At 46.4% G+C, this 25,259-nt stretch overlaps 1 protein-coding gene across 1 annotated transcript in view; it reads left to right on the forward strand.

The window, feature by feature from the left end:
- The window catches only part of UNC13C (unc-13 homolog C), a 1,404,640-nt gene that overhangs the window by 969,511 nt on the left and 409,870 nt on the right, over nt 1-25,259 (forward strand). Inside the window, exon 19 of the mRNA XM_069624856.1 lies at nt 16,257-16,342. Coding sequence (XP_069480957.1) covers nt 16,257-16,342 — 86 coding nt within the window. The remainder of the gene's footprint in view (nt 1-16,256; nt 16,343-25,259) is intronic.

The following is a 25,259-nucleotide window of genomic DNA, read 5'->3' on the forward strand; positions in this document are numbered from 1 at the left end:
CAGATACTGGAGGGTACCATGCCTATACCGGGAGTCCACCAATCTTTCCACCTCATACTCCTCTGGTGGTGGGTTCTTATTAGTCATTGGTCAGACTTTCTTGCGACCATAGGAGTCTGGTTTATATGCCTTCAGCAATGAGGTATGAAATACCGGGTGGATCCTCTTCAGGCTGGGTGGTAGTTTCACGCGAAAGGCCACAGGATTGACTTGTGATTCGATGAGGTAAGGACCTATGTACCGGGCAGTGAATTTCCCAGCATGTGTCCATCGGGGAAGAAATTTAGTGGACAACCACACCCTTGTACCTGGTGACCAGCAGGGATTAGGCAGCCTTTTGCTATCTGCTTCCTTCTTGTATTGAGTTCTGCTAGCCTCCAACTTTAATTTGGCATCTCTCTGTAAGCATCGTAGATCTTCTAAATGTTTATCCACTGATGGTACGGTGGTAGTTGGTAATCCGAAGAAGGGAATGTGTCTGGGATGGTATCCATATGTAAATAGGAAGGGACTAACCCCAGTCGTGGAATGTCTTGAGTTATTATAAGTAAATTCAGCCATTGATAGAAATGAAGCCCATCTCTCTTGTTCTTGGCTACAAAAGCAACAGAGGTACTGTTCAAGGGCGGCATTAAGTCGCTCCGTGAGTCCGTTGCTTTGAGGATGGTAGCCCAAGGAGAGGGAGCGCTTGATGCCCAGGGATTTACACATAGCAGACCAGAATTTTGATGTAAACTGAGTACCCCTGTCAGATATGATACTCCGGTGTAAACCATGAAGTCTGACTACGTCTCTCAGGAAGACTGCAGCTTCTTCAGGAGCAGAAGGAAGACTTGGGAGAGGAGAAAAGTGTGCTAGTTTACTCAGGGAGTCCACTGTGACCATAATTGTGGTATAGCCAATGGAGGGCGGTAGGTCGCCTATAAAATCTGTCGAGATTAGTTCCCAGGGTTGGGACGGTAAAGTTTCTTGATGTAGGAGACTCAAGGGCTTGGATACTGAGTATTTATTAGAAGCACATACAGGACAACTAGCCACATACTCCTTGGCATCCTGATGCATGCTAGGCCACCAGAATTGCCTAGACAACAGGTCTAATATAGTGGCCCGGCCCTTATGCCCGGCTGATGGGAGATTGTGACACCAAGACATTGCTTGTATCTGTAGGTCCTTAGCAGGTAGGTACAATCTTCCTTGATAGAAGTAGAATGGTCCCCTCCTTTCCAAGTCGGTTCGTAGCAAAGATGGATCTGATGTCACCTTAGAGGCCTGTTGCACCGCCTGCAGGAAAGAATTAATGACTCTGACAAACCTTTTCCCTGATAGGATATAGTCTTCCTTCGGAGGGACCTTAACCTTGTCTTCTTCTTCTAGGCTTCGGGATAATGCATCGGCCAATACATTCTCTTTCCCTGGAATGTAGGAGATCTCGAAATCATATTGGGAAAAAAAGTATGCCCAGTGGGCATGCCTGGAATTGCAGCATTCCATTTGCTGTAACACTCTTAAATTGCGATGGTCTGTTCGTACTAAAAATGGATGGGCCGATCCTTGTAGCAAGTGTCTCCATTCTATGCAAGCTTGGCGAATGGCCAAAAGCTCCTTTTCTAGAACAGAATAGTTTATTTCACTGGGAGTGAGTGTCCTGGAGTAGTAAGCCAATGGATGTTCCTCACTGTCCTCCCCTTTCTGTAAAAGTACCGCCCCTATCGCTCCCCCGGAAGCGTCTGTCTCAACTATAAAAGGTAAGGATTGGTTAGGTTGGATTAAAATAGGAGCTGTGGTAAAGGATTTCTTGAGTTGCAGAAATGCTTGATCTGCTGCCTGATCCCATTGAAATCATCTTCCTTTCTTTAACAGCTGAGTAATGGGTAATACGGTTTCAGAAAACTTTGGGATGAATCTTCTATAGAAGTTAGTAAGACCAAGGAACCGTTGGATGTCCTTCACGTTCCTTGGAATGGGCCATTGCAACACGGCCTTAACCTTCTCTGGATCCATCTGAATCCCTTCCTGAGAGAGGATAAAGCCCAGATACGAAATGGAAGATACCTCAAAGGCACACTTCTCAGGCTTCACTAGCAATTGATGGTCTCTCAGTCTTTGGAGCACCTCTGTGACATATCTTCGGTGTTCAGAAGGTGTAGCGGAGAAGACCAGTATATCGTCTAGATATACCACCACCGATGAGTACAGTAAGTCTGAAAATATCTTGTCGACAAAACGTTGAAATATTGCTGGGGCATTGACCAGGCCAAATGGCATCACTCTATTCTCAAAATGTCCTAAAGGAGTGCGGAAGGCCGATTTCCATTCATCGCCCTCTCGGATTCTCAACAAATGATATGCCCCACTTAAATCCAGCTTTGTGAAGATCTTGGCTCCCTCAACCACCTCCAGGACCTCCTTTATTAAGGGCATCGGATATCGGTCTCGAATGGTCTGGCTATTGAGCCCACGATAGTCAATACAAGGCCTCAACTCGGTAGTACCCTTCTTAGGAACGAAAAACATAGAGGACCCTGCTGAGGAGTGAGATGCCCGTATCAGCCCGTTCTGCAAATTGGCTTCTAGATACTCCTCGAGCGCCCTTCTTTCAGGGAGAGACATGGGATACATACGGCCAAACGGTACTGAAGCTCCCAGCTTCAAATCAATGCTGCAGTCTTCTGCCCGATGAGGAGGCAAAGATCGAGGTAGCTTGTCTTCAAAGATGTCTGCATATTGTTGACAGTATGGGGGAATCGACTCTACCACTGAAGTGGATACAGGAACTGAAAGACTAGCTGTGGAAGTGGGGTGAGCCAGAGGAAGGCAATGCTGCGTACAATAGGAGGAATAGAAGCGGATGATATTTGCAGTCCAGTGTATCTGAGGATTATGGCGGCGTAACCACAGGATTCCCAATATCACCGGAAAATGTGCCGCCCTGATGATGTCAAATGAGAGTTGTTCTTGATGTTGTCGTAGAGACATCTTGCCTATACCGATTTCTTGGTGATGGGTCCAGAAGACAACAGGGAGCCATCAACCCCTTCAACTGGGATGGGGCTTTCCTTTTGCAAAAGAGGGATTCAGTGTTCTTGAGCCCAGTGAGTTTGTCATGATCTCTGCTTCAAAAAGGTCAGGGTTTTCCCAACTCCCTTGGAAGCAGATCTATAACCCGGGTTCCGAGTGCCAACCAGTCCCAATTGGGACCTTTTGGACCCAGTCCTGGCGCCAGTGGCACCAGGCTCATAAATATGCCCAGTCCCAGCGCTGGAAGCGCCGGGCTCATAATGCTTGGGTGGACTTACCTGCAGCAGACCATGCTGCTTACTTGCCTGCCAGTTGAGCCTCTGATCCTCTTCTGTTGGGTGGGGCAGGAGCCACTCCCTAGATTCGGAACACTGGAACTCTTCTGGAAAGCAGGAACTCTTTTCTTACCTAGGCGTGGCTGTGGAAGGAGACACCTAAGCACTACAGGAGGCTATTTAAACCACACCCGATGGATGAATCTTGCTTTGCGTTATTCTGCATCCTCTGCAGCAGAACGCTCATCGTGTCTTCTGCATCTGATCCTGGGCCTAAGGAAAAAGGCTTACCATCCTGAATCCAGTCTTCAGCAACACCTATAAAGACAAGAAAGAACAGGTTAGCATTACGGTCTTCAGTGACAGCTCTTCACTTACCTGGTCCATCGGCTGTCACCAACGCCTCGCGCTGCATTCCGGCATCTGAAAGACAAAGGCTTACCTACTCTTCGTGCGCTCCGGAGGTCTTCACACTGCATTCCGGCATCTGAAAGACAAAAGCTTACCAACTCTTCGCACGCTCCGGAGGCCTTCGGCTCTGCATCCCGCATCTGAAAGACAAAACAAGGTGCGTTTAAAGACATTGGGGAACTTTAATACTCACGTGCCATTACTCCTTTCCACATCTAACCCAGTGGGTATTCCGGCACCCTGCAGCCGCTCCGAACTTGTACCTGCAAAATAAAAAGACAGTTAGAGCGCATCGTGAAGCAGGCAACAAGCGCTTACTTACGTGCTTCCAGGCGCTTCTATTCATGACACGGGCTCCATCTTCAACTCACTTCAGCCCGTCATCCGCCATCGCCGGAACCCTGCAAAACAAGAAACATCATTACTAAAGACTTTAAAGACATTAGAATTACTCGAAACTTACCGTTCGTGCAGTAAACGACGGACAGCAGTCCTCTGAAGTCAAGAGGCCTGCTCCCCTTATCCAGTGAAGAAACTGGTTACAGCACCCTGCCCCGAGGCAGATGGAGAGCACGGCGTTCACTTACCTAAGGTGAGAGCGTTAACCTTTGGGGTTCTACAGGAGAAGAGAAAGGGAAGAAGAGAGAGACATTCAATAACCCAGTTCCTTAATCCCATATTTTCTATCTGCAGACATCTTACCCTTCAAGTCAGACATACAGTGCACAGAGGTCCAGCCCAAAGAGTCAGCCGTGTGTTACACATCACCTTTGAAGATACGGTATACGCCCAGTCAAGACCGGCGCCTCTACGGGAATCAGGTGAGCGTTACAGAACGCAAAGCCTACCACAAAACTCCTGTCCAGGCGCTATGGAAACCTCGGATACCGACCAGCTAGCCCAGTTACTTGGGGAACTAAGGGCAGAAGTGCATGCAGCCCGTCAGGAAACAAACGCTCTAAGAAGGGAACTGATTATTTCCAAGGAGCGAACAGATGATCTCGCTAGACAATTGCTACAGTCACAAGCCGGACAGACCCCGTTACCCGCATCTGGGGGAAATCTTCCTTCTACATCCTCTATGAATCCAGTGCAGATCAACCTACCTGGGAATGTACCTCTGGCTCCGCCCGAACGATTTTCTGGTGACCCAAAGAGGTTTGCAGTATTTATCAATCAGTGCCGGTTGCATTTCTTATGCCGGCCAGCAGCCTTTCCAACTGATCAAGCTAAAGTAGCTTTCGTGCTTTCGTACCTTAGTGGCAATGGGGCAGACTGGTCGATCCCTCTAGTAAATCAAGATGATCCGGTCCTCCATGATTTTCAAGCTTTTCAGCTCAGTATGGAAAAACTGTTCGCAAGACATTCACAGGGGCAGGCCTTGGACAATGAGCTTCTTTCGTTGCGACAAGGTAATCAAGACCTTTTGGCTTATATTGCGTCTTTCAACAGACTGATAGTGGAAACTCAATGGCCTGAGGACAAAAGGATTACGCTGTTTTATAGAGGTCTACGTGGAGAGCTCAAAGATGTGTTAGCCCAAGTAGTGAATCCCCCACAAGATTGTTCGGACTATATAGACTTAGTCGTTCAAATAGATCACAGACTGCAGAACAGGAAGGCCGATCGTTCCAAGTTTGATGCTCGAGTATTTTCCAAACCGCCAACTCCTTCCAAAGGAATAGACTCCTGGGAACCCATGCAAATAGGGGGTCTGAAAGGTCCTCTAACACAAAAGGAGCGGGAAAGGAGAAAACAGTTGCAATTATGCCTCTATTGCGGAAACTCAGGGCACTTTCTTCGAGACTGTCCGGTGAAACCTGCCAAGAAGGCAGTAGGAGCTGCAGTTACCAAAGTTACAAACTCTGAGCAGGGAAACGACCTCGCCCGACAAGAATAGAGGTCCTCTTGCCGAGCGTGAAAACCAGTTCCGTGACCTCGCATTTCGTGATACCTATGGTCCTCATTAGCCCTGATAATCCGGATCGATTACATGCAATTGAAGCTTACGTCGACAGCGGTGCCATCGGCAATTATGTGGATCATGAAATGGTTTTGAGGATGAATCTAACTCTTTGTCCCAAGGCTGTAAAGGACGTCATTACTACGGTGGATGGTACGGAGATAGCCTCCGGGCCAGTAACGCATACCACTCAAGAGGTGACGCTAGTAAGTCAAGATGGACACCATGAGAAGATCGTGATCGATGTGATCAAGGCCCCTCAGTTTCAGATTATTCTAGGAATACCTTTGTTAGAGAAACACAATCCTCTGATCGATTGGCGAGCAAGAACGGTCCAGTTTCCAGAATGTGTCTCTACTTGTCACCCTCCACCTGGTGTTGCACTGGCAGCAATTTCTTCAGAGACTCCCCAGTTACCTCCCGAATACCTAGAATACCAAGATGTTTTCCGGAAGGATCAGGCTAACTCTCTACCTCCTCATAGGTCTTATGACTGCCAGATAGACCTGATACCTGGATCTACTCCTCCTTGTAGTAGAATTTATGCCCTCACCGAGCCTGAGAACCTTCACCTTCGACAATACCTGGATCAATACCTGGCAAATGGGTTTATTCGTCCTTCCAAGTCCCCTGCTTCTTCAGCTTTGTTCTTCGTTCCAAAAAAGGAAGGAGACCTTAGAACTTGTATAGATTATCGCTCCCTGAACCAGATCACCGTTAAGAATAGATATCCGTTACCTTTGATCCCTGAACTCCTGGACCAAGTCAGAAAAGCATGCATATATACAAAGCTGGATCTTAGAGGAGCTTACCACTTGGTACGAGTAAAAGAGGGCGATGAATGGAAGACGGCCTTCCGCACCAAGTATGGGCTATTTGAATATCAGGTCATGCCCTTCGGACTTTGCAATGCCCCGGCCGCCTTTCAATATTTTATGAACGATGTCCTCAGAGAGCTCATAGATGTGTGTGTTGTTGTTTACATTGACGACATCCTCGTTTATTCTTCATCGGAATCTGAACATCGGAAACACGTGAAAATGGTCCTCGAAAGATTGCGTCAACACAAACTTTTCGCTAAATTGGAAAAATGTGTTTTCAACGTGACTGAAGTTGAATTCTTGCGATTTATATTATCACCTGGCGGAGTGCGTATGGATTCAAAGAAGGTCGATGCAGTTCTCAAATGGCCATCACCATCCTCCGTAAAAGGTGTGCAAAGCATGTTAGGCTTCGCTAACTTTTACCGCAGGTTTATCTCCGAATTCTCTCGAATAGTCCAGCCCATCACTGCCTTGTTAAAGAAAAACAAACGTTTTGAATGGTCTACCGAGGCGGAACAAGCTTTCCAGGATTTGAAGACTAAATTTATCTCTGCACCAATCTTAAAACACCCTCGCCCCAAACTCCCCTACATCGTGGAAACTGATGCTTCAAGCCTTGCCATGGGGGCAGTTCTATCACAAAAGGACCCGGTAACCAATCAGTTGCATCCCGTGGCATTTTGGTCCCGCAAATTCTCGCCTCCTGAAATCAATTACACGATTACTGACAAGGAACTTCTGGCTATCAAGTCTGCCTTTAAGGCTTGGCGGCATTATCTGCTGGGGGCCCGACACACCGTTACTGTGATTACGGATCACCGAAACCTGCAATATTTGAAAACCGCAAAAGCCCAATCCTCTAGACAACTCCGTTGGGCATTATTCTTTGCCGAGTTTGACTTCATAATTACCTATCGACCTGGTACAAAGAACGGTAAAGCTGATGCCCTTTCTCGGATGGGAGTGGAAGAACACTTGATCAACCCTAAACCTGTACCAATCATTCCCGAACAAAGAATTCTGGGTGTAATCGCCACAGAATCCATAGAGGAAGTTAAGGATAAAGCCAGGCAACTTGTAACTCCAGCAGACATACAGAATTGGCATCTGCAGGGAAAGGACTTTGCAGTAAAGGACAACTTATTGTATTTCCAAGAACGATTATACCTACCCAGCACAGATTTACAGAAAAAAGTAATCTCTTGTTATCACGATTCTTTAATGGAAGGACATCCCGGTATGGCCAAGACCTCAGAAAAGATCAAGCGCTACTTCTGGTGGCCGTCTTGGAAAAAAGATATCAGAGACTTTATAATGTCCTGTGGAGTATGCGCCCAAAACAAGAGTCAAAAGGAAAGACCAGCAGGCCTCTTACGCCCTATTGACATCCCACCTCGCCCTTGGCATACGCTTTCTATGGACTTCATCACCAATCTACCTCCATGCTCCGGATACAATACGATTCTAGTAATCGTGGACTTATTCTCCAAGATGGCGCATTTCATTCCGCTCAAAGGCTTGCCAACAGCAGCAACTCTGGCCCGAGAATTTCTCGAAAACATCGTCCGACTGCACGGTTTTCCTTCGGTTCTAATTTCGGATCGAGGTAGTCAATTTATTTCTCATTTTTGGCGAAGTTGCTGTCGGTCGGCTCAAATTGATGTGAGACTATCGACCAGTCACCACCCTCAGACCGACGGACAAACCGAGAGGACCAATCAAACTCTGGAACAGTATTTACGCTGCATGCTGCAACAAACTGAAAAAACTTGGAAAGACATCCTTTGGATAGCCGAATATGCCTACAATAACTCTGTCCATTCGGGAACTGGGAAAACCCCGTTTTTTCTTTTGTACGGCAGTCACCCTCGAACCTCGGAGTTGGATCCCCTCCAAGATCTTGAAACACCAGCAGTAGACTACCTGCATTCTACAATCACCCAAGCCTTTAAGGAAGCTGTTTCTCACCTTCAAAGGGCTAAAGAACAATACAAGAAAGGAGCAGATCAACATCGGAAGGAAGCCCCTCAATATCAAGTAGGGGATCAAGTCTGGTTATCCACCAAATATCTACCTCTAAAAGGGCCACGCACATTCAACCCAAGATACCTTGGTCCCTATTCCATCACTACCATAGTAAACCCAGTAGCGGTCAAGTTGGACTTGCCCCCGCACATGAAGATACATCCGGTCTTCCACGTCTCTCTATTAAAACCCGTGCAACCTCAAACCCGACTAACTAAATCTCCAAAACCTATCCTAGTTGATGGAGAACTCGAGTTTGAAGTCAAAAGTATTCTGGACTCCAAGATCTCCAAATCTAAACTATTTAACCTAATTGACTGGAAAGGCTACGGCCCCCAAGAGAGATCCTGGGAACCTGCTGAATATGTCCACGCTCCTCGCCTAATCAAAAGATTTCACCAAACATTTCCTGACAAGCCAAAACCCCCGGAGAAGCCCGGTTTGGGAGGGGCCTTGAGGGGGGTACTGTCATGATCTCTGCTTCCAAAAGGTCAGGGTTTTCCCAACTCCCTTGGAAGCAGATCTATAACCCAGGTTCCGAGTGCCAACCAGTCCCAATTGGGACCTTTTGGACCCAGTCCTGGCGCCAGTGGCACCAGGCTCATAAATATGCCCAGTCCCAGCGCTGGAAGCGCCGGGCTCATAATGCTTGGGTGGACTTTCCTGCAGCAGACCATGCTGCTTACTTGCCTGCCAGTTGAGCCTCTGATCCTCTTCTGTTTGGAACTACTTTTCCTGTTGGGTGGGGCAGGAGCCACTCCCTAGATTCAGAACACTGGAACTCTTCTGGAAAGCAGGAACTCTTTTCTTACCTAGGCGTGGCTGTGGAAGGAGACCACTAAGCACTACAGGAGGCTATTTAAACCACACCCGATGGATGAATCCTGCTTTGCGTTATTCTGCATCCTCTGCAGCAGAACGCTCATCGTGTCTTCTGCATCTGATCCTGGGCCTAAGGAAAAAGGCTTACCATCCTGAATCCAGTCTTCAGCAACACCTATAAAGACAAGAAAGAACAGGTTAGCATTACGGTCTTCAGTGACAGCTCTTCACTTACCTGGTCCATCGGCTGTCACCAACGCCTCGCGCTGCATTCCGGCATCTGAAAGACAAAGGCTTACCTACTCTTCGTGCGCTCCGGAAGTCTTCACACTGCATTCCAGCATCTGAAAGACAAAAGCTTACCAACTCTTCGCACGCTCCGGAGGCCTTCGGCGCTGCATCCCGCATCTGAAAGACAAAACAAGGTGCGTTTAGAGACATTGGGGAACTTTAATACTCACGTGCCATTACTCCTTTCCACATCTAACCCAGTGGGTATTCCGGCACCCTGCAGCCGCTCCGAACTTGTACCTGCAAAATAAAAAGACAGTTAGAGCGCATCGTGAAGCAGGCAACAAGCGCTTACTTACGTGCTTCCAGGCGCTTCTATTCATCACACGGGCTCCATCTTCAACTCACTTCAGCCCGTCATCCGCCATCGCCGGAACCCTGCAAAACAAGAAACATCATTACTAAAGACTTTAAAGACATTAGAATTACTCGAAACTTACCGTTCGTGCAGTAAACGACAGACAGCAGTCCTCTGAAGTCAAGAGGCCTGCTCCCCTTATCCAGTGAAGAAACTGGTTACAGCACCCTGCCCCGAGGCAGATGGAGAGCACGGCGTTCACTTACCTAAGGTGAGAGCGTTAACCTTTGGGGTTCTACAGGAGAAGAGAAATGGAAGAAGAGAGAGACATTCAATAACCCAGTTCCTTAATCCCATATTTTCTATCTGCAGACATCTTACCCTTCAAGTCAGACATACAGTGCACAGAGGTCCAGCCCAAAGAGCCAGCCGTGTGTTACACATCACCTTTGAAGATACGGTATACGCCCAGTCAAGACCGGCGCCTCTACGGGAATCAGGTGAGCGTTACAGAGTGTCTATAAAGTTACCTGCGGCTCCGCAGTCTAACATGGCAAGGGTTTCAATCGGAGGGTCTGTTCCGAAGATCAAAGTGATTGAAAAAACCATAAGGCGATGGTCGTCAGAAGGGATCTCAGGTTGATTCATATTGCAGGGACTCGCCTTCTCTGCCCAGATCCTGTCCCTGCTCAGGACCAGGGAGACGCGTTTCCTGACCGTCTGGGTGGGACTTCGGGACAGTTCCGAAGCAGGTGCTTAGAAGATCTGCAGTACATGCAGAGTCCTTGGTCCTTGCGACGCTTTTGCTCTTCCGGTGTTAAGGGACCTCTAGTGGTTCCTATTTGCATAGGTTCTTCAGATTGAGCATTTCTAGGAGGACACGTGGCTGGCATTCCGGAAGAGAGAGGGACCTTGGTCCTTCGTCTCTCCTGTCTTCTTTCTTGTAGACGATATTTCAGCTGGAGGGTAAGCGTGACTAGGTCTCTAAATGAATCAGGTCGGGCTACTCTCGCTAGTTCGTCCTTTAAATCTTCATGTAGCCCGCAGCGAAAGAGGCTCTGTTGGGCAGAGTTGGGCCAAGCCTCTTCGGTAGCCAATCTGCTAAAAGAGGAGGCATAAGTTTGGACATCCTGTGACCACTGTCGGATGTCAAGTAAAGCCTCATAGGCAGAGTACTGGACCTCTGCACGTCCGAATCTGGTCTTCAGAAGTTGAGTAAACTGAGGGTAATCGTTAATGGCTGGATCATCTTGAGTAATCGAAGGGGTTGCCCAAGCCAAGGCGTTTCCCGTCAAGTTTGTTACCACAAACCCCACCTTGGCTCGATCAAATTCATAAGCCTTGGGGCGGAAGGTGAAATATACCGTGCAAGAGTCCAGGAACTCCTCCAAAGTCTTAGGATTCCCCTCATACTTGCAAAAGGAAAACACTAGGGGGGGTAAATCTCCACAAGTTTCTTCTCTGGCAGTTATTTGTTGTTTTAGGGTTTGGTTCTCGGCACGAAGATTCTGGACTTCTGCTTGAAGAGCTTGGATGCGTTGACCATTTCTTGGAATTGTTCAAGAGAGGCCATGGGTTTTTGTTGGCGCTGCAAGCTGTCAAAGTCTGCAAGTACCTCCCCCTGTGTCTCCTCACCTGAAGTTTCCGGTGTGTGAGTCTTGGTTGGTTCTATATCTCCTCTTTCCTTCTTGCGAAGTTTCGGATCCTCTTCAGTCTTCTCTGGCTTTTACCCCTTCTTTCTTTCGTAGAGAAAAGGACGCTCTCCACCTGAGGCCACCTTGACTGTGATGTATAACCATCAGGCGGACCCAAGGGAGCTTGCCCCAAATCCAGGGAAAAAGCCTTAAAAGGCGCAAAAAACCCTGAAGAGTCTTATGCGGGATCAGTATGCAGATTACTATGCTTGTTTCCAATGCAAGACTAGCTCCTTCGTGCTGAAGAAGCCGTTGGACCAAGGAAGGCAACGGATGTGGACCAAGGAAGGCAGCGGATTCCCAAAGATGGACTGTGAGGTAACAGCGATAGGGGATCGAGGAAGAGGGGTGACGAGGGAAGAAGGGACAAGGAAGAAGGTAAGAAAGCGAAATGGGTAAGAACTGTCAAGAAGGAAAGCAGGTAAGCAAAATGAAAGTAGGAAAGGCTGAAAAAGGGAAATAAGTAATAAAAGGTCCTAAACGAGAAAGGGGAGGAGTAAGCCGGGAAAGCAGGGCAGAAACCAGTATTGTAGCAAGTGGACGCAAGAGATGGAATGGAAAGCGCGGAGCGCGCGACACCAGAAAGCAGACAGGAAAGGAACAAAAGCAGAAAATAAGGCAGCAGCAGAACTGGAAGGTTCAAGACTGGTCTCGGGCAGAGACTAGACGGCACAACAACGCACAGGACGGTCTGACGCGAACAGACACAAAAAGTTGCAGAGCGTCGGAAAGGGGGCGTGGCCGCCTTATATACCTGAGCAGGGAAACAGCTATAGCGCTGCTACCGATCCTGCGGCGGCCTAATGAAGCCGCCATTCGCACCAGAGTTTCCACGGACGAACCGCGACACAGGAGGGCCACATCAATTGGCTAGAGTAGATGGCAATCTGGCTTGCTCTCAAAGCCTTCCAGTCTCTTATCAGGTGCAAGATGATCCTCATTCTAACAGGCAACTCCACCAGCATGTATAACGTCAACACGCAGGGGGTCACCAGATCTCCTCCATTATGCACCCTGGCAGTCAGCATTTGGGAGTGGGCTCTGGAGAACAACATTCACTTGAGGGCAATCCACCTCCCAGGGGAATCCAACCAGGAGGCGGATAGGCCCAGCAGACTGGGTGTGGACAACTACGAATGGCAGTTGAACGAAAAAGTCCTTCAGGAGATCTTCAACAGATGGGGTCATCATCAGGTGGATTTCTTTGCCACCTTATACAACAAGAGGTGCCCCCAGTTCATGTCCTGGCAGGGACAGGGCTGGGGCTCTCTGGGAGATGCAATGCCGATACAATGGGACAACATGAACGCGTATGCCTTCCCTCCCACTCCCCTGGTCCACAGGGTAATTTGCAAGATCATGGAAGACCGACACCTCCAGATCATCCTGATAGCCCCGTGGTGGCCCACAAGGCCATGCTTCTCAGAACTGCTCAGCCTGTCCGAACAGCTTACCTACTGTCACAGCAGGGGGGCACAGTCATACGCCCCGCCTCCAGAAACTAGCCCTCGCAGCATAGTTCCTGAACAGGTCACACATTTTGCATCTCCTTATAGTAGCCGCTATGCAACATGGGGTGAGGCTCCATGAATGTGCCCTTCTATTTGACTTTTGCATCTCTGTGTAGTAGCCGCCCTGCAACATGGAGTAAGGTTCCAGGATTTGCTCACCTGAACTCTTTTATGCACTTTGCTTGTGATGTAATTACCTCTGTATGTTCCCCCTTGATGTAATCACTTCCTGAGCTTCCCTTAATGTAACCAGAAGCACTGTAACCAATCTCTTAAGCTTAAGCGCCCAGATACTTCTGGGTTTTGTCCGCTATAGAAATAATAAATATAAATACTAAGGCATCTAAGGCTAACCTAGACATTATACAGGGCGCCAGGAGCAATGCTGCCAGGAGCCAGTACAAAGGCAAGTGGACTATGTTCTACCACTGGGCTTCATCAAAGGAGGTCCATCCATGACCTGGACTCTGGACAATGTCCTATCCTTCTCAGCGCACTTCGCACACTCAGGGGTACAGGTGGACACATGCCGCACCTATTTGGCGGCAATCAGAGCCTACCGGAACTCGGAGGAGGGGGTATTTTCTTCCTCTAATCCGCTGGTTAAAAGACATCTGGCGGGCCTCACCAGGCTCTATCCGCCCATCAAGAGACCACACCTGGTGTGGGACCTTAATTTGGTGTTGGGTGCCCTGGCTCATAAAAAATTCGAGCCCATGGCATCTGCGGACATCAAGCTAGTCACTTTTAAGACAACCCCACTAGTGGGACTAACGTCTGCTCACAGGATCAGTGAAATCCAGGCACTAGTGGCTTCAGAACCTTATACTAAGTTCCACAGAGACAAGGTGCTGCTTAGGACACACCCTGCATTCTTACCAAAGGTGGTATCCTCCTTTCATCTGAATGAGGAGTTAGTGTTACCCACCCTCTTTGCGGACCCTAAGGACAATGCTCAGAGGGGTCTGCACTGTCTAGACATCAGGCACGCTATAAAATTCTACCTGGATGGGATGAAAAGCTTCCAAAAATCAGAGGCTCTTTTTGTCCCCTTCGGTGGGTCACGAGCGGGCTATCAAGCGGCCAAAGCCTCATAGAAAGATGGATGGTAGCGGCCATGAAGGAGGAATATGCGGGGCTGCACAGACATCTTCGGCAAATATGCATGCCCACTCTATCAGAGGCAAAGCTACAGCTGTTGTTTTTCAGAGGCACCTTCTGTGGCAGGTCATCAGCAGGGCCGCTATGTGTGCTACACCTTCGGCTTTCTGCAAGCACTACTGTTTAGATGCCAGCTTCAGGTCGGTCGTGGTATTTGAGCAGACAATGTTAAGGAACTTGTTTTCTTAGGAGGTTCACCTCTCCACCCTGGGGCTGCATTCAGTTGTAATTGTCCATAGAGTATGGAGGAAAGGGAACAGGACGTAGGAGTAATTAGAAGTTACTCATCGTAGTGACTAACGTAGTCCTAGTCTATAGTCCCCTTTCCTCCATACATCCCACCATCCTCCCCCCTAATAAAACTGGTGTCATTAGGCAATAGTAATATTGTCATTGCATCAAAGGGGACTGAGGACTGGCGCCAGTAGGCGGAGTCAGGGCAGCGCATGCTACCAGGGCCGCAGCCCTGTGCACCTCTAATTTTGCAGGGGAAGAAGATTTTTTCTGGTGAAAAAGGTTCCGTCTCCCGTCCCTAGCGAGGGACGCCCATACAGTATGGAGGAAAGGGGACTATGGACTAGGAGTATGTTAGTCACTACGGTGAGTAACTTATAATTATTCCAAACATAGGGAATGCGATATTGGTTCTAGGACGTGGAATCCACAGGGACCCATGAATGTATCTTACCTGTCATTTCTAATTGAGCAACACTTGGCTCGGCCTAGGAAGGTAAAAATCTGGCAAGTTCATCAGTCCCATGTCTGCGTATTGCTATCGAACACTGGTGCATGTATTACATCTCTAGTTCTCCCCTGGACAAGAGTCTGAATCCTTATGCATCTCTTTCTAAAAGACTGGCTTTCTTCTGGCTTTCCTTCTTTGCTTTCTCTTTGCTTTTCCTTGACTCTACTTTCTTATCTTTCCCCATCTTGACTATCAACTTATGGGAAATAAGGGAAATTCTATATTGGCTTTACTCTTGTATTTGCTTGTTTTGTTCTGTAAGCTCGGATCCTAATCTTAAGACCCATCGTTTTCTAATCATTGCTTCGCAAAAGTGCCTTTGTTCGGTTGTGCTTTGAATGCCTTCCATCAGCACATGTTAAAGAAGCATCTGCTGATGAATCAGAGGGCACTTGCATTGTTTTCTTTAAGCAATAGTATTTAAAAGCAGTCCCACGACTGAGAGGGGGTGAGCGTGATGAGTTTGAATGTATGTGCTTGATAACCCAGTTGCAATATCTGTTGTTAGTACCCCCGGCGGAGGGCCAGGGGGGTGCCGTCCTCCCAGCCAATCAGGAGGCTCAGAAAGGGGACTTTACCATACAGTAAAAACCCTGCTCCGAGCCTCCTCTGAGCTGTAGGTTCAATATCTGTTGTTAGCACCCCCGGCGGAGGGCCAGGGGGGTACCTTCCTCCCAGCCAATCAGGAGGCTCAGAAAGGGGGCTTTACCATACAGTAAAAACCCTGCTCCGAGCCTCCTCTGAGCTGTAGGTTGCCATCTTCCATCGCCAGGAATCAGACAAGTGCACTCTCCATGTCTCCCCTACCCCCACGGTGTATTTCTCGCTTCACAACTTTAAAAAAAACCACTATTAGTATCCCAGTACAGCGTGCCAGGATACAAATATCAATATAACCCTCGCAGGGGGGCGGGGGAGGCATACCTGGGCAGGTAAGGCCCCAGGCTATCGTTAACTGACCTGGGGCACTACCATGCAAACCCACCGCCCCCTGCCCCCACCCTCCGGTTATATTGCTTAATTCTAGAGCTTCTAAATAAACAACTTTTTCATCAAATGTGTATGTTTGAATTTGAGACCAATGCTAATAGCCGGACTCTCGCTTTCCTTGATGCTCGTGTTGAATAGATTGATTGTAAAGGGTGTACCTTGCGACACCAGCGATGGGAAGGCAGTGTGCATGCGGCATATACACTAATGCCCTGTGATTGATTTCAGGTTCCCTCAAGAGCTGAACATGGGCAAAGTCAGCGCTGAAGTCACGTGGAATCTGTTTGCCCTGGATATGAAATATGCCTTGGAAGGTAATTAATGCTACCGTGACATTTCTAAATCAGGCAAGCTTGCTCACATCATCCTGCTTCGGGAATTACAATTGTTGAAATGTATTGCTTTTATATTTTTTGATGAATGTTCTGTAAGGTACATATATTTCCTCCCGGGTTTATCCATAGAAATGTTGGCAAGTCCCTCAATTGATATTTTTCAAGCATATCTGGTCAACATGGTACTTGCTAATGTTAAAAATTAATTTCTTTTTCGGGTATTCCTTTTTTACATTTTTGACAAACTGATGAAAGGAGCTACATATAAAAAGCCTAATACCTGAGCAGCAAATATATCAGAAATTGTTGTCATGCATATTGACGATCGCCAGATATTTGTAATACATTTGATAATCTATTTGTAGAGGCTCCTATTGGCTGATATCGAAGGAAGCATTTACACACATGTTTTGGTTTGTAATTTGCACTCGAATAAACTGCAGCCAAATCGCCAAGGGAAATGTATGTGCAAATTACTCACACCTTTGTGCATTGACTTTATGCGCCCATCCTCATGCGTTGGAATATTCTATCGCCTTTAATGAATCGGGCACATTTTTCTTATTCACGATTTACACAATGCACATATTGGGCACACTGCCTTGGAGAGCACATTAGCCTTTGTGAACACCTCCATGCGAGGCAAACCATGGGTTTAATACTTTATTCACATCACACCAAGTTCTCCTTTGGGTGTGCCACTAGGTTGAGCTTCCTCACATGCATAGGGTGTGATTATGGGGTCTTGTTCCCAACTCTGGGTGCTGATGAGTAGAAAATATGCTTCCATGGTGCAAATACAACAGAAGAACAATCATGTGCTAACTCAACAGGCAGATACGTTGGCATAGTTGTTCTGCGGTGCTATGTAATTTTAGAGTCATCCATGCAGATCATATTGGTGTTCTGTGATTTTTCTAAAGCTGTACACCCTGTGCTATGAAAATAATGTGAACCGTAGCCTTTAAAATATGCAGTTATTAGTGCACTGATTCTTAATGCCATGTTTTGTTTATGTAAAATTGCAATATCGTGTGATTTTTCAGCCTGTGTTTTCAGCATGAAAGACAATTATATGAGGAGGAGCAACTTTCAACAGTGATATAACCTGATATTACATTTTGTACCAGGCACTGTGTTATATATCACTCAAAGCATTTTGTGTTGCTGAAAATTAAGGAACTTTTTATATTCTGTGGAACATGAAAGCACCAATTTGGCTAAAGTGATAGCTCGTATTAAACATATTGACATACTTGTAGTAAGCACATTAACTCATTGACCTTCCTGGCTGGATACAATAGGTGTCCTTACAGGTTGCCTGTAACAAAGGCATGGCTGCCGCCGGACTCGTGATTTTACCGGCAACCGCGAATGGGCAATTACTGGTTCATGCTGAGATCGGCGGACCCGGTTATTGTCCATTCGCGGGTGCCGGCAATAAAGGACTCCTCATCCCCATTCGGCCCCATAGGGCTGAATGGGAATGGGGAGCTCGGATGCACCGGCACTGTTCTTAACGGTGCCAGTGCATCCATGAGTTGTGCTCGCGGGTGCAGCACTGCCTCCAGGTCAGACCTGGTGGGCAGAGCGAGACCCGCGAGCACAACTCGTAGTCTGGCGGTACAGTAGCAACGGTGCCGGTAGTGATACCGGCTCTGTTGTTGCCTTATCGCCATACTTATAATGAGGCCCATTGTATACATCAGTGCATTACCATACAGGTATCTGTTGTAGGAGGATACATGCTGCATTTGAAGTGACGTTTATAGACTATGCATAGGTAACTACAAGCAGTAGGAAACCTCACAAGAGGGGTTCTGAGATAGGAAATATCCAGCGTGCTGATACCTACCCATCTAAAATTCTACAAGACAAGCAGTTTTCCTAAGGAGAAATAGAAATTAAGTAATGGCACTACAAGCCTAGACTTTCGCTATAGCCAGGACTCTAGAACTCTGGCTCAGGCATGCCTGTTTGTGCCTGTCCACTGAGCTCCAAAATGGTGACTCTTAGAGCCTATCTAGTGACCATACTTGCGTGGCCCCAGGCCATTCATGATACTTTGAGCCAGTCCTGAATTTCACTTTGCAAGGCATGGAATAGAAATATAGGGCTATATAAAACACAAAGGACTGTTTAGGGATTGCCAACTCTGGGTTGCCCAATACAATAGTCACACTTAGGGAACACACAGCTTCTTTACTGGGGTAGATTACAATGAGTACGTGTCTCTGGCTTGGCTTTCAAGCTCGTGTTAATGCACTGTGTCGTGTTAAAGGCACATGTTGGTCCACTCTGGGCTGAACACATGTCTGCTGCTCTACAGATGAAAAGAACTAAAGTCTTTAATGGGTTTTCTCCGTCAAGCAGGTGCTGGTGGTTATAAAAACAGGGAAGACAAAGTTCTTCGGTGGGTTCCTCTCTTTGGGTTTATTGGTACTACTGGACCCTCAGAGTTCATTTGGGAAAGGATCCTTATCAGGAACAAGCTGACGCTGTGCAGTTTATGTTGAGCACTAGATCAGGTTATTCTTAAGCCGACCGGTTTCTGTGGTGCAAGGTAGCTAGGCCACATTCCTCAGGGCTATAAAGAGGGCACCAAACTATGTGCCTTCTTAGTTACAATGTCAGCGTTGTCTGCACTGATTGGATCCTCTACCCTTTCCATCTAGGTGGTTGTTCTATGCACGGGGGGGGGGGGGGGTGAAGCGGCCTGGCACCTTGCTCCCGGCAGAGGTTTACTAGCATTTAATCCAAATCTTTAAGGACACTGCAGGGAATACAAACTGGTGAGCCTGCAGTAACTGGAGCGGAAGAGATGGGGTAAATTAAGGGCCTGCTAGCACAAGGTCTCCTCACGGGTCTGTGCTCGTGTAGCACTGGAGACCTTGTGCGAGCAGGCCCTTAATTTACCCCACCTCTTCCGGACTGGTTTTACCAGACATCTGTTCCAGGTCCCGCGAGGGAACCTTGTAAAAGGGCGGAATGGGTTTACCGGCACCATTACCGGTGCCGGTAAACCCATTCCGCCAACCTCATAATGAGGCTCTAACAGTCTGATTACGATCATCGCCTTTCCCCTCCTTAACATTGCCAACAACACAGGAAGTGTGCCCCTTCTGGGTATTGTGCCTCAGTTATCGATCCTTTAAGGAACCAGCATAGCCCCTCTGGGGTCAAGACCAACAGGACCGCTTAGTGGTTGGGGCAGCTCTTGATAAAATAATAACTCACGTAACACACCTGCTGATGTAGTTATGGACTGTTTTGGCTGCGGTTGGGTATTGTGCTGAGTCTTGTCTTGAGATATGAGGACCTTTTGGGTTCTAGTTATTACTTTGTAAATATTCTGTGTATTGATATAATGTGTATATATGCACTTTGATGGCCTTATGGCCAAATAAAATTAAACTGACTGACTGACACTTTGCAAGCTAGGACTTGTAGAACCAGCATATAATTGGAACAGCTAAATTACAACCTCCACCGTACAAAGTAAAAGCCAGGACTGGTTCAAGGTGATGCATATACCATGTGGACACTTAATGACTATGTACCATATGACAGTTATTTCGCCAGTTATTTCGTAAAAAGGTCTTGTTGTTGCTAAAAGTTGTTGACTTTTTATATTCTGTAAAACATGAAGGCCCCAATTTGACTAAAGAGGTAACTCGAATTAAACATGTTGACATACCTGCAGTAAGAACATTAACTCACTGAGCTATGTATTTGGAAACATTGTGTTTTTCATTATATTACAATCCAGATATCTGCTGTAGGTGCTTAAATGCTACATTGGAAGTGCCATTTATAGAATTGTTTGTATACCCAATTCAGGACATTGTTCATTGTAGGATCACTTTATCATATAGTTGATGTCATCTCTCACCTGCATAAAAAGTAACTGGGTTCTCTTATTCACAAAGGGGAACTGCCTGTCGTAGGAGGGGCCTGCTCAGATTTCAAGTGCTTCACCTCCCAGTTCTCTTAGCATATCGTAGTGTCTGACCCACCAGAAACCCACGTAGACATTTATCTTGCACACATGTTTCAACAGGTTGTGACTTTTAGGTGTGGCTGGCCTCAAAGGACCTGTTTAGTGGAACGCTTGTCACACTGTTACTAACGCCACGTAAACACAGGGCATATATACAATGTTCTCTATGCCCATGATTTTTTTTTTAGTACAGCCGTCTCCAGTGGCTGTTTCGATGCATTATTGATTGCTGCGCAGTGTATATGTTAAATGCATGATATGTGTTTTTGATACTGCAATCTTTTGCTGGTTTTTGAATGAATTATTTTTAAGTCTCCTGACCATGAGTATTGTTCAGTAAACCTTTTCAATACTTAAAGTAGCTGCAATCCACCCACTCACATGTGGAAGGGTGGGGTAGTCTGTGTTCATTTTTCTTTGGTTCACATAGTTTGCTCCCCTATGAGGCAGGCCTCCCGTTAACAAAAAAAGAGGGAATTACCTAGATTATACTAGATGCTCAAAGGACATGTGACAGGGAAAACTGTTCTTACATTGCAAGCTTTATTTAGGGGTGTACATGTAAACCGCGAATGAGAACATTTGTGCAGTCCATTGCGGATCTGAAAAGACCCTTGCCTGCTTTGTGCATGTCCACGAGCCTGCAAAGGCTCACTAGGCGCTGGGGAAATGTACCACAGAAAGAAAACGAATTCTTTTATTTTCCCTATTTGTGTGCAGAGTTATCAATCACAAATGTATTTGTGTTTCCCTATATATTTCTATTCCATGCCTTGTCATGAAGCCTAGCGGGATCAATAACACACAAAGCAGTTATTAGAATTGGTATCCAGTCTTTCCATTGAAAAAGTTTCCAACAAAACTTTTTCCATCGAAAGCTTTCCAACAAAAATGTTTTCATCAAATGCATATATGTGTGGGGTAAACGGTTAATTTTGTTTGGGGTGGGTTATTAAGGGTAAAGGGTAAAATACGGGTGGTTGTCGGATGACACCCCGCCCGCAAAAATACAAAAAAATGCATTCTATGGAAAACATTTTGTTGGAAAACTTTCGATGCATTTGACTTTCTTTGGAAAGTTTTCTATGCAAAGACTATAAACCTTAGAATTGTATAAAGTTTGCTTTAGGGTGATTATCTGTGTCCAGCACTCCTAGATCTAGCCTCACCCCTTTAGCAACACAGATGCTGGATGACTTCTCCTTGATTTCCAAATCTTTAAAACCAAAGTACCGTGGATCTGGGATCTGGTTCAACAAAGGGTAAGGAAAAAACAGCACAGGATGATTGCTCTGTGGTTTCTGACAAACAGCCTCTGGGCACAATTGAAAATGTTCTTGTTGAAACAGTCTCTCACTCAGGGGCAGCAGGGAGATGGACACTGTCCCAGAGTTATTTCAGTCACTCACAGTCTCTTAAGTGGTCTGTTCTTCTTTCTTCCCTCTTGGTTTCCTTGGTTACTGTCTGCTTCTGCTCCTCAAAGTCCACTTTTTGTTGCGGCTCTTGCAACGGGATCTCGGGGCTTTGGTGGGTTTGGGTGATAGGTGTAAGCGGTAACAAGAGGGCTGGCTTAGGACCTCTAGTCCAGTATACTAGGTCTTCCCTTTCGTTAGTGGCCCTGTCTGTACTTCCCACTGCCCTACTTTCCTCCGCTTCCACAGCATTCTGTGGACATCTCGAGCCTAAGGAGATCACTTGCTCTGTGCCTCTTCGCTGCTCCTCTGTTCCACTTCTTCTCCCCATTCCTCTCCACCTCTCCTCTCTCAGACTTGGGGCATGCCATATTATTCTCTCTGCTTCGTCTGCTCTTCCCTGCCTAACACTCTTCTTCTCTTCTCCTCATGGATCAACCCTACTTCCTCTACCCTCTGCTTCTTTTTTTGCCCATTGGACCTCCTCCCGTTCTACCTTCTCCTTCTTCCTTCCCTTTTTGCGGGTCATCTTCTTCTTATTCGGCTCCTTCTCCTGGTTATGTTTCCTTGCTTGCTCTACCACTTCCGTTTATTTTTTTTTGGCCTCCTCTATCCATCCATGCCAACTCTTCTTCAACCAGTGGTTGAAGTGGGCGGGAGCAGTTGCGAGCAGTGCTCCTCTACTTTTTAAACCAAGTTTTGCTGTTCCTATTAGACACTTTTATGTTTCTGTTAAACTATCATAAAGTATGTAACCCTCTTCTTTCAAGAAATTGCAGAAGTAAGCAAAGGGTACATACACTCCTGCACTTGCACCGTCATCCCTAGAAGTTCATAGATGCTTTTTTACTTTTGACTCTCTTATAAAGCCTAAACTATTGGCATGAGGGTGCACATACGTGGGAGGTGATATGTGAGCAGGGACACACAGCCGGTTACTGTTTGGACTTTTTCACACCCATTGACGGCCCATGGCCAAGCTAATCCCTATGGCAATTTACTCTCACTTTTTGCCCATTGCCACCTAAAACACATGCTCTTCTGAGATCTGAGCTACCTCTATAGTGAAGTAACATCCCAACTATGGTGCAGTGTATCGGATCCTAATGACATGCATTGGTATTTACACCACACACTGCTGCCGCATGTATGGCCTCATGCACTCTGTGATCGGTTTTATTTATTAATACATTTTTATAGTGCACCTAACCCTGAGGCATCTGGGCACAATTCTTGACAGTTGCAATGAAGTTACATCAGCAGAGATTGTATACATATAGTTTCATACTGGATCAATGCATTACGTTGTAGGTACAGAATACGAGTGTACAAATGGTAGGAGTAAGATCGTTGTGCAGAACAGTATAAGTATGCAGAGAGATTACATCAGGCCAAGAGTTTTGACATGAGGGGAGGTTTTCAGACTTTTTCTAAAGGTCCAGAAGGAAGATTCAGCTCTTAATGACAGTGGTAGGTTGTTCCAAAGTTTGGCAGCTACCATAGGGAAGCTGCGTACCCCTGCTTTCTGTCGTTTGTATCTAGGAATGGTAAGTAAGTTTGCTTGGGTTGACCGCGTTGGTCTGTTGGTTTGGTTTTTGGTGAATTTGTCAGCCAGATATTTGGGAGCTGAGTTGGATAGGCACTTGTGCGTCAATACAAGAGTTTTGAATGAGATTCTGCACTGGTAGCCAGTGGACGTTTGGTCTTGCTGTGGTAATGTGTTTTTTTCTTGGGATGTTGAGGGTCGCTCTTATGGCATTATTTGGGATCACCTGGAGTTTTTTTTAGATTGCGGCTGTTAGCGCCCACGTGCAGGGTGTTACAGTAGTTTATTCTGGATAAGATGAGGGCTCTAACCAAGGTAATGCAACTGTCTGAGGAGAGGAATGGTCTGCAGGCATTAATGAGCTTGGAGGTATAAGCTGCTGCCAAGGCTGTGGCATTGACTTGTCTGGTTAACGTGAGGGTAGAGTCGTGGTAGAGGCCTAGAGTTTTCATTTCTTTAGATACTTTGTTATACTGTTAATGGCGAAGGATTTGAAATGGTCGTCTAATTTATTCAGTCTGTTGTGTGACTCTATGAGGAGTAACTCAGTCTTGTCATAGTTTTGGCATAAACCGTGAATAGCCATCCAAGCCTGATAGTTTGGTAAATTGTGTTTAGTAATTTAGAGTCAGTGTCATAGGTGCCTGTGATAGGTATGAGAATGTGGGTGTCATCAGCGTAGCTAGTGTATGTGACACCCAAGTTGTCCAGATGGTCAAATAGTGGAACTCTGTAGGCGACAGGGGCGGGTTCTGCTGCTGCTGTTGGGGCGAATATCCTCATGGTTCTATTGGATAGGAAGGATTGTATCCATTGCGTACCTTTGGTTGGGAAGTGGGTGACAGAGGCAAGGTGTTTGCAGAGTATTTTGTGGTTGAACAAGTCAAAGGCAGCTGAGAGGTCTAGTAAGAGGAGGAGCACAAGGTTGCCATTGTCTTTAATCTCATCCATTTGTGTTTTAAGGTCTGCAAGGGCTGATTTAGTGCCGTATCCAAGCCTAGAGCCTGACTGGCGGAGGCCAAGGAGGTGGTTGGATTCTAAGTGTATTTGAATTTGCGGGTAAGCTGCCGGGTCCTGTATTTTAAGTAGAAATGGTACTTTTGTTATAGGGCGATAGTTAGTCGGAATGTTGGGATCTAATGTAGGTTTTTTGAGTAGTGGGAGGACCCAGGCATCTTTGAGGTTAGTTGGGAAGGTACTTGTTTCGAAGGAGGCATGTATTAGTGATGTGATGAAAGGGGTAAGCTCAGCTACTATGTCTTTAATGACTGAGGCTGGACAAATAATCTCCTTGACATTTGGATGGTTTAAGGCTTGTGATTATTTTAGAGACTTCAGGTAATGAAACTTGGGCAAATTCAAATTTTGTGTTAGATTTCAAAGTGGTAGCAGTGGGCATCTGTATATGTAGGTTGAGTGTTAGGTTACACTTTTTTGATTCAAGTTTTGATTGTAGTAAGGCGATTTTTTGTCCAGTTGGACTTTTTAGATGTTTGTACACCAAGTCATGTCTATGAGAGAGGATTCTTGTGGTGCTGCTGGGGGTTCTATTTTGCAGAGAATAGAGAAAAGCTCTTTGGTTTCAGAATTGGCTTTGGTAATTATCTCATTGTAAGTGACACTTTTAGTTTGGAGGATAGCTTGTTTGTACTTTTTAGAGGCAATACTAAAACTCTCTTTGTTAGATTAATTAGGGGTATTTTTCCAGTTTGTCTCTGCTATTATTTTGGTGCTACACATGTTTTTATGTTTGGGGGTATACCATGTATTGAGGTGGGCAAGTGGTTTGGTTTTACGCATGCTCAAAGGTGCTATTTTTTCTACCGCAGCTACTAGGGTTTGATTGTATAGCTCTACCATAGAGGATGGGTCCGAACTTGGGTGATGTGTGTAGTCTGTGACAGGTGCAGCAGGGTTACTAGTTTCTCCTCTGTGATG

This window comes from Ambystoma mexicanum, chromosome 11, assembly GCF_040938575.1.
Source record: "Ambystoma mexicanum isolate Mex_15411 chromosome 11, UKY_AmexF1_1, whole genome shotgun sequence".
Lineage (NCBI taxonomy): Eukaryota > Metazoa > Chordata > Amphibia > Caudata > Ambystomatidae > Ambystoma > Ambystoma mexicanum.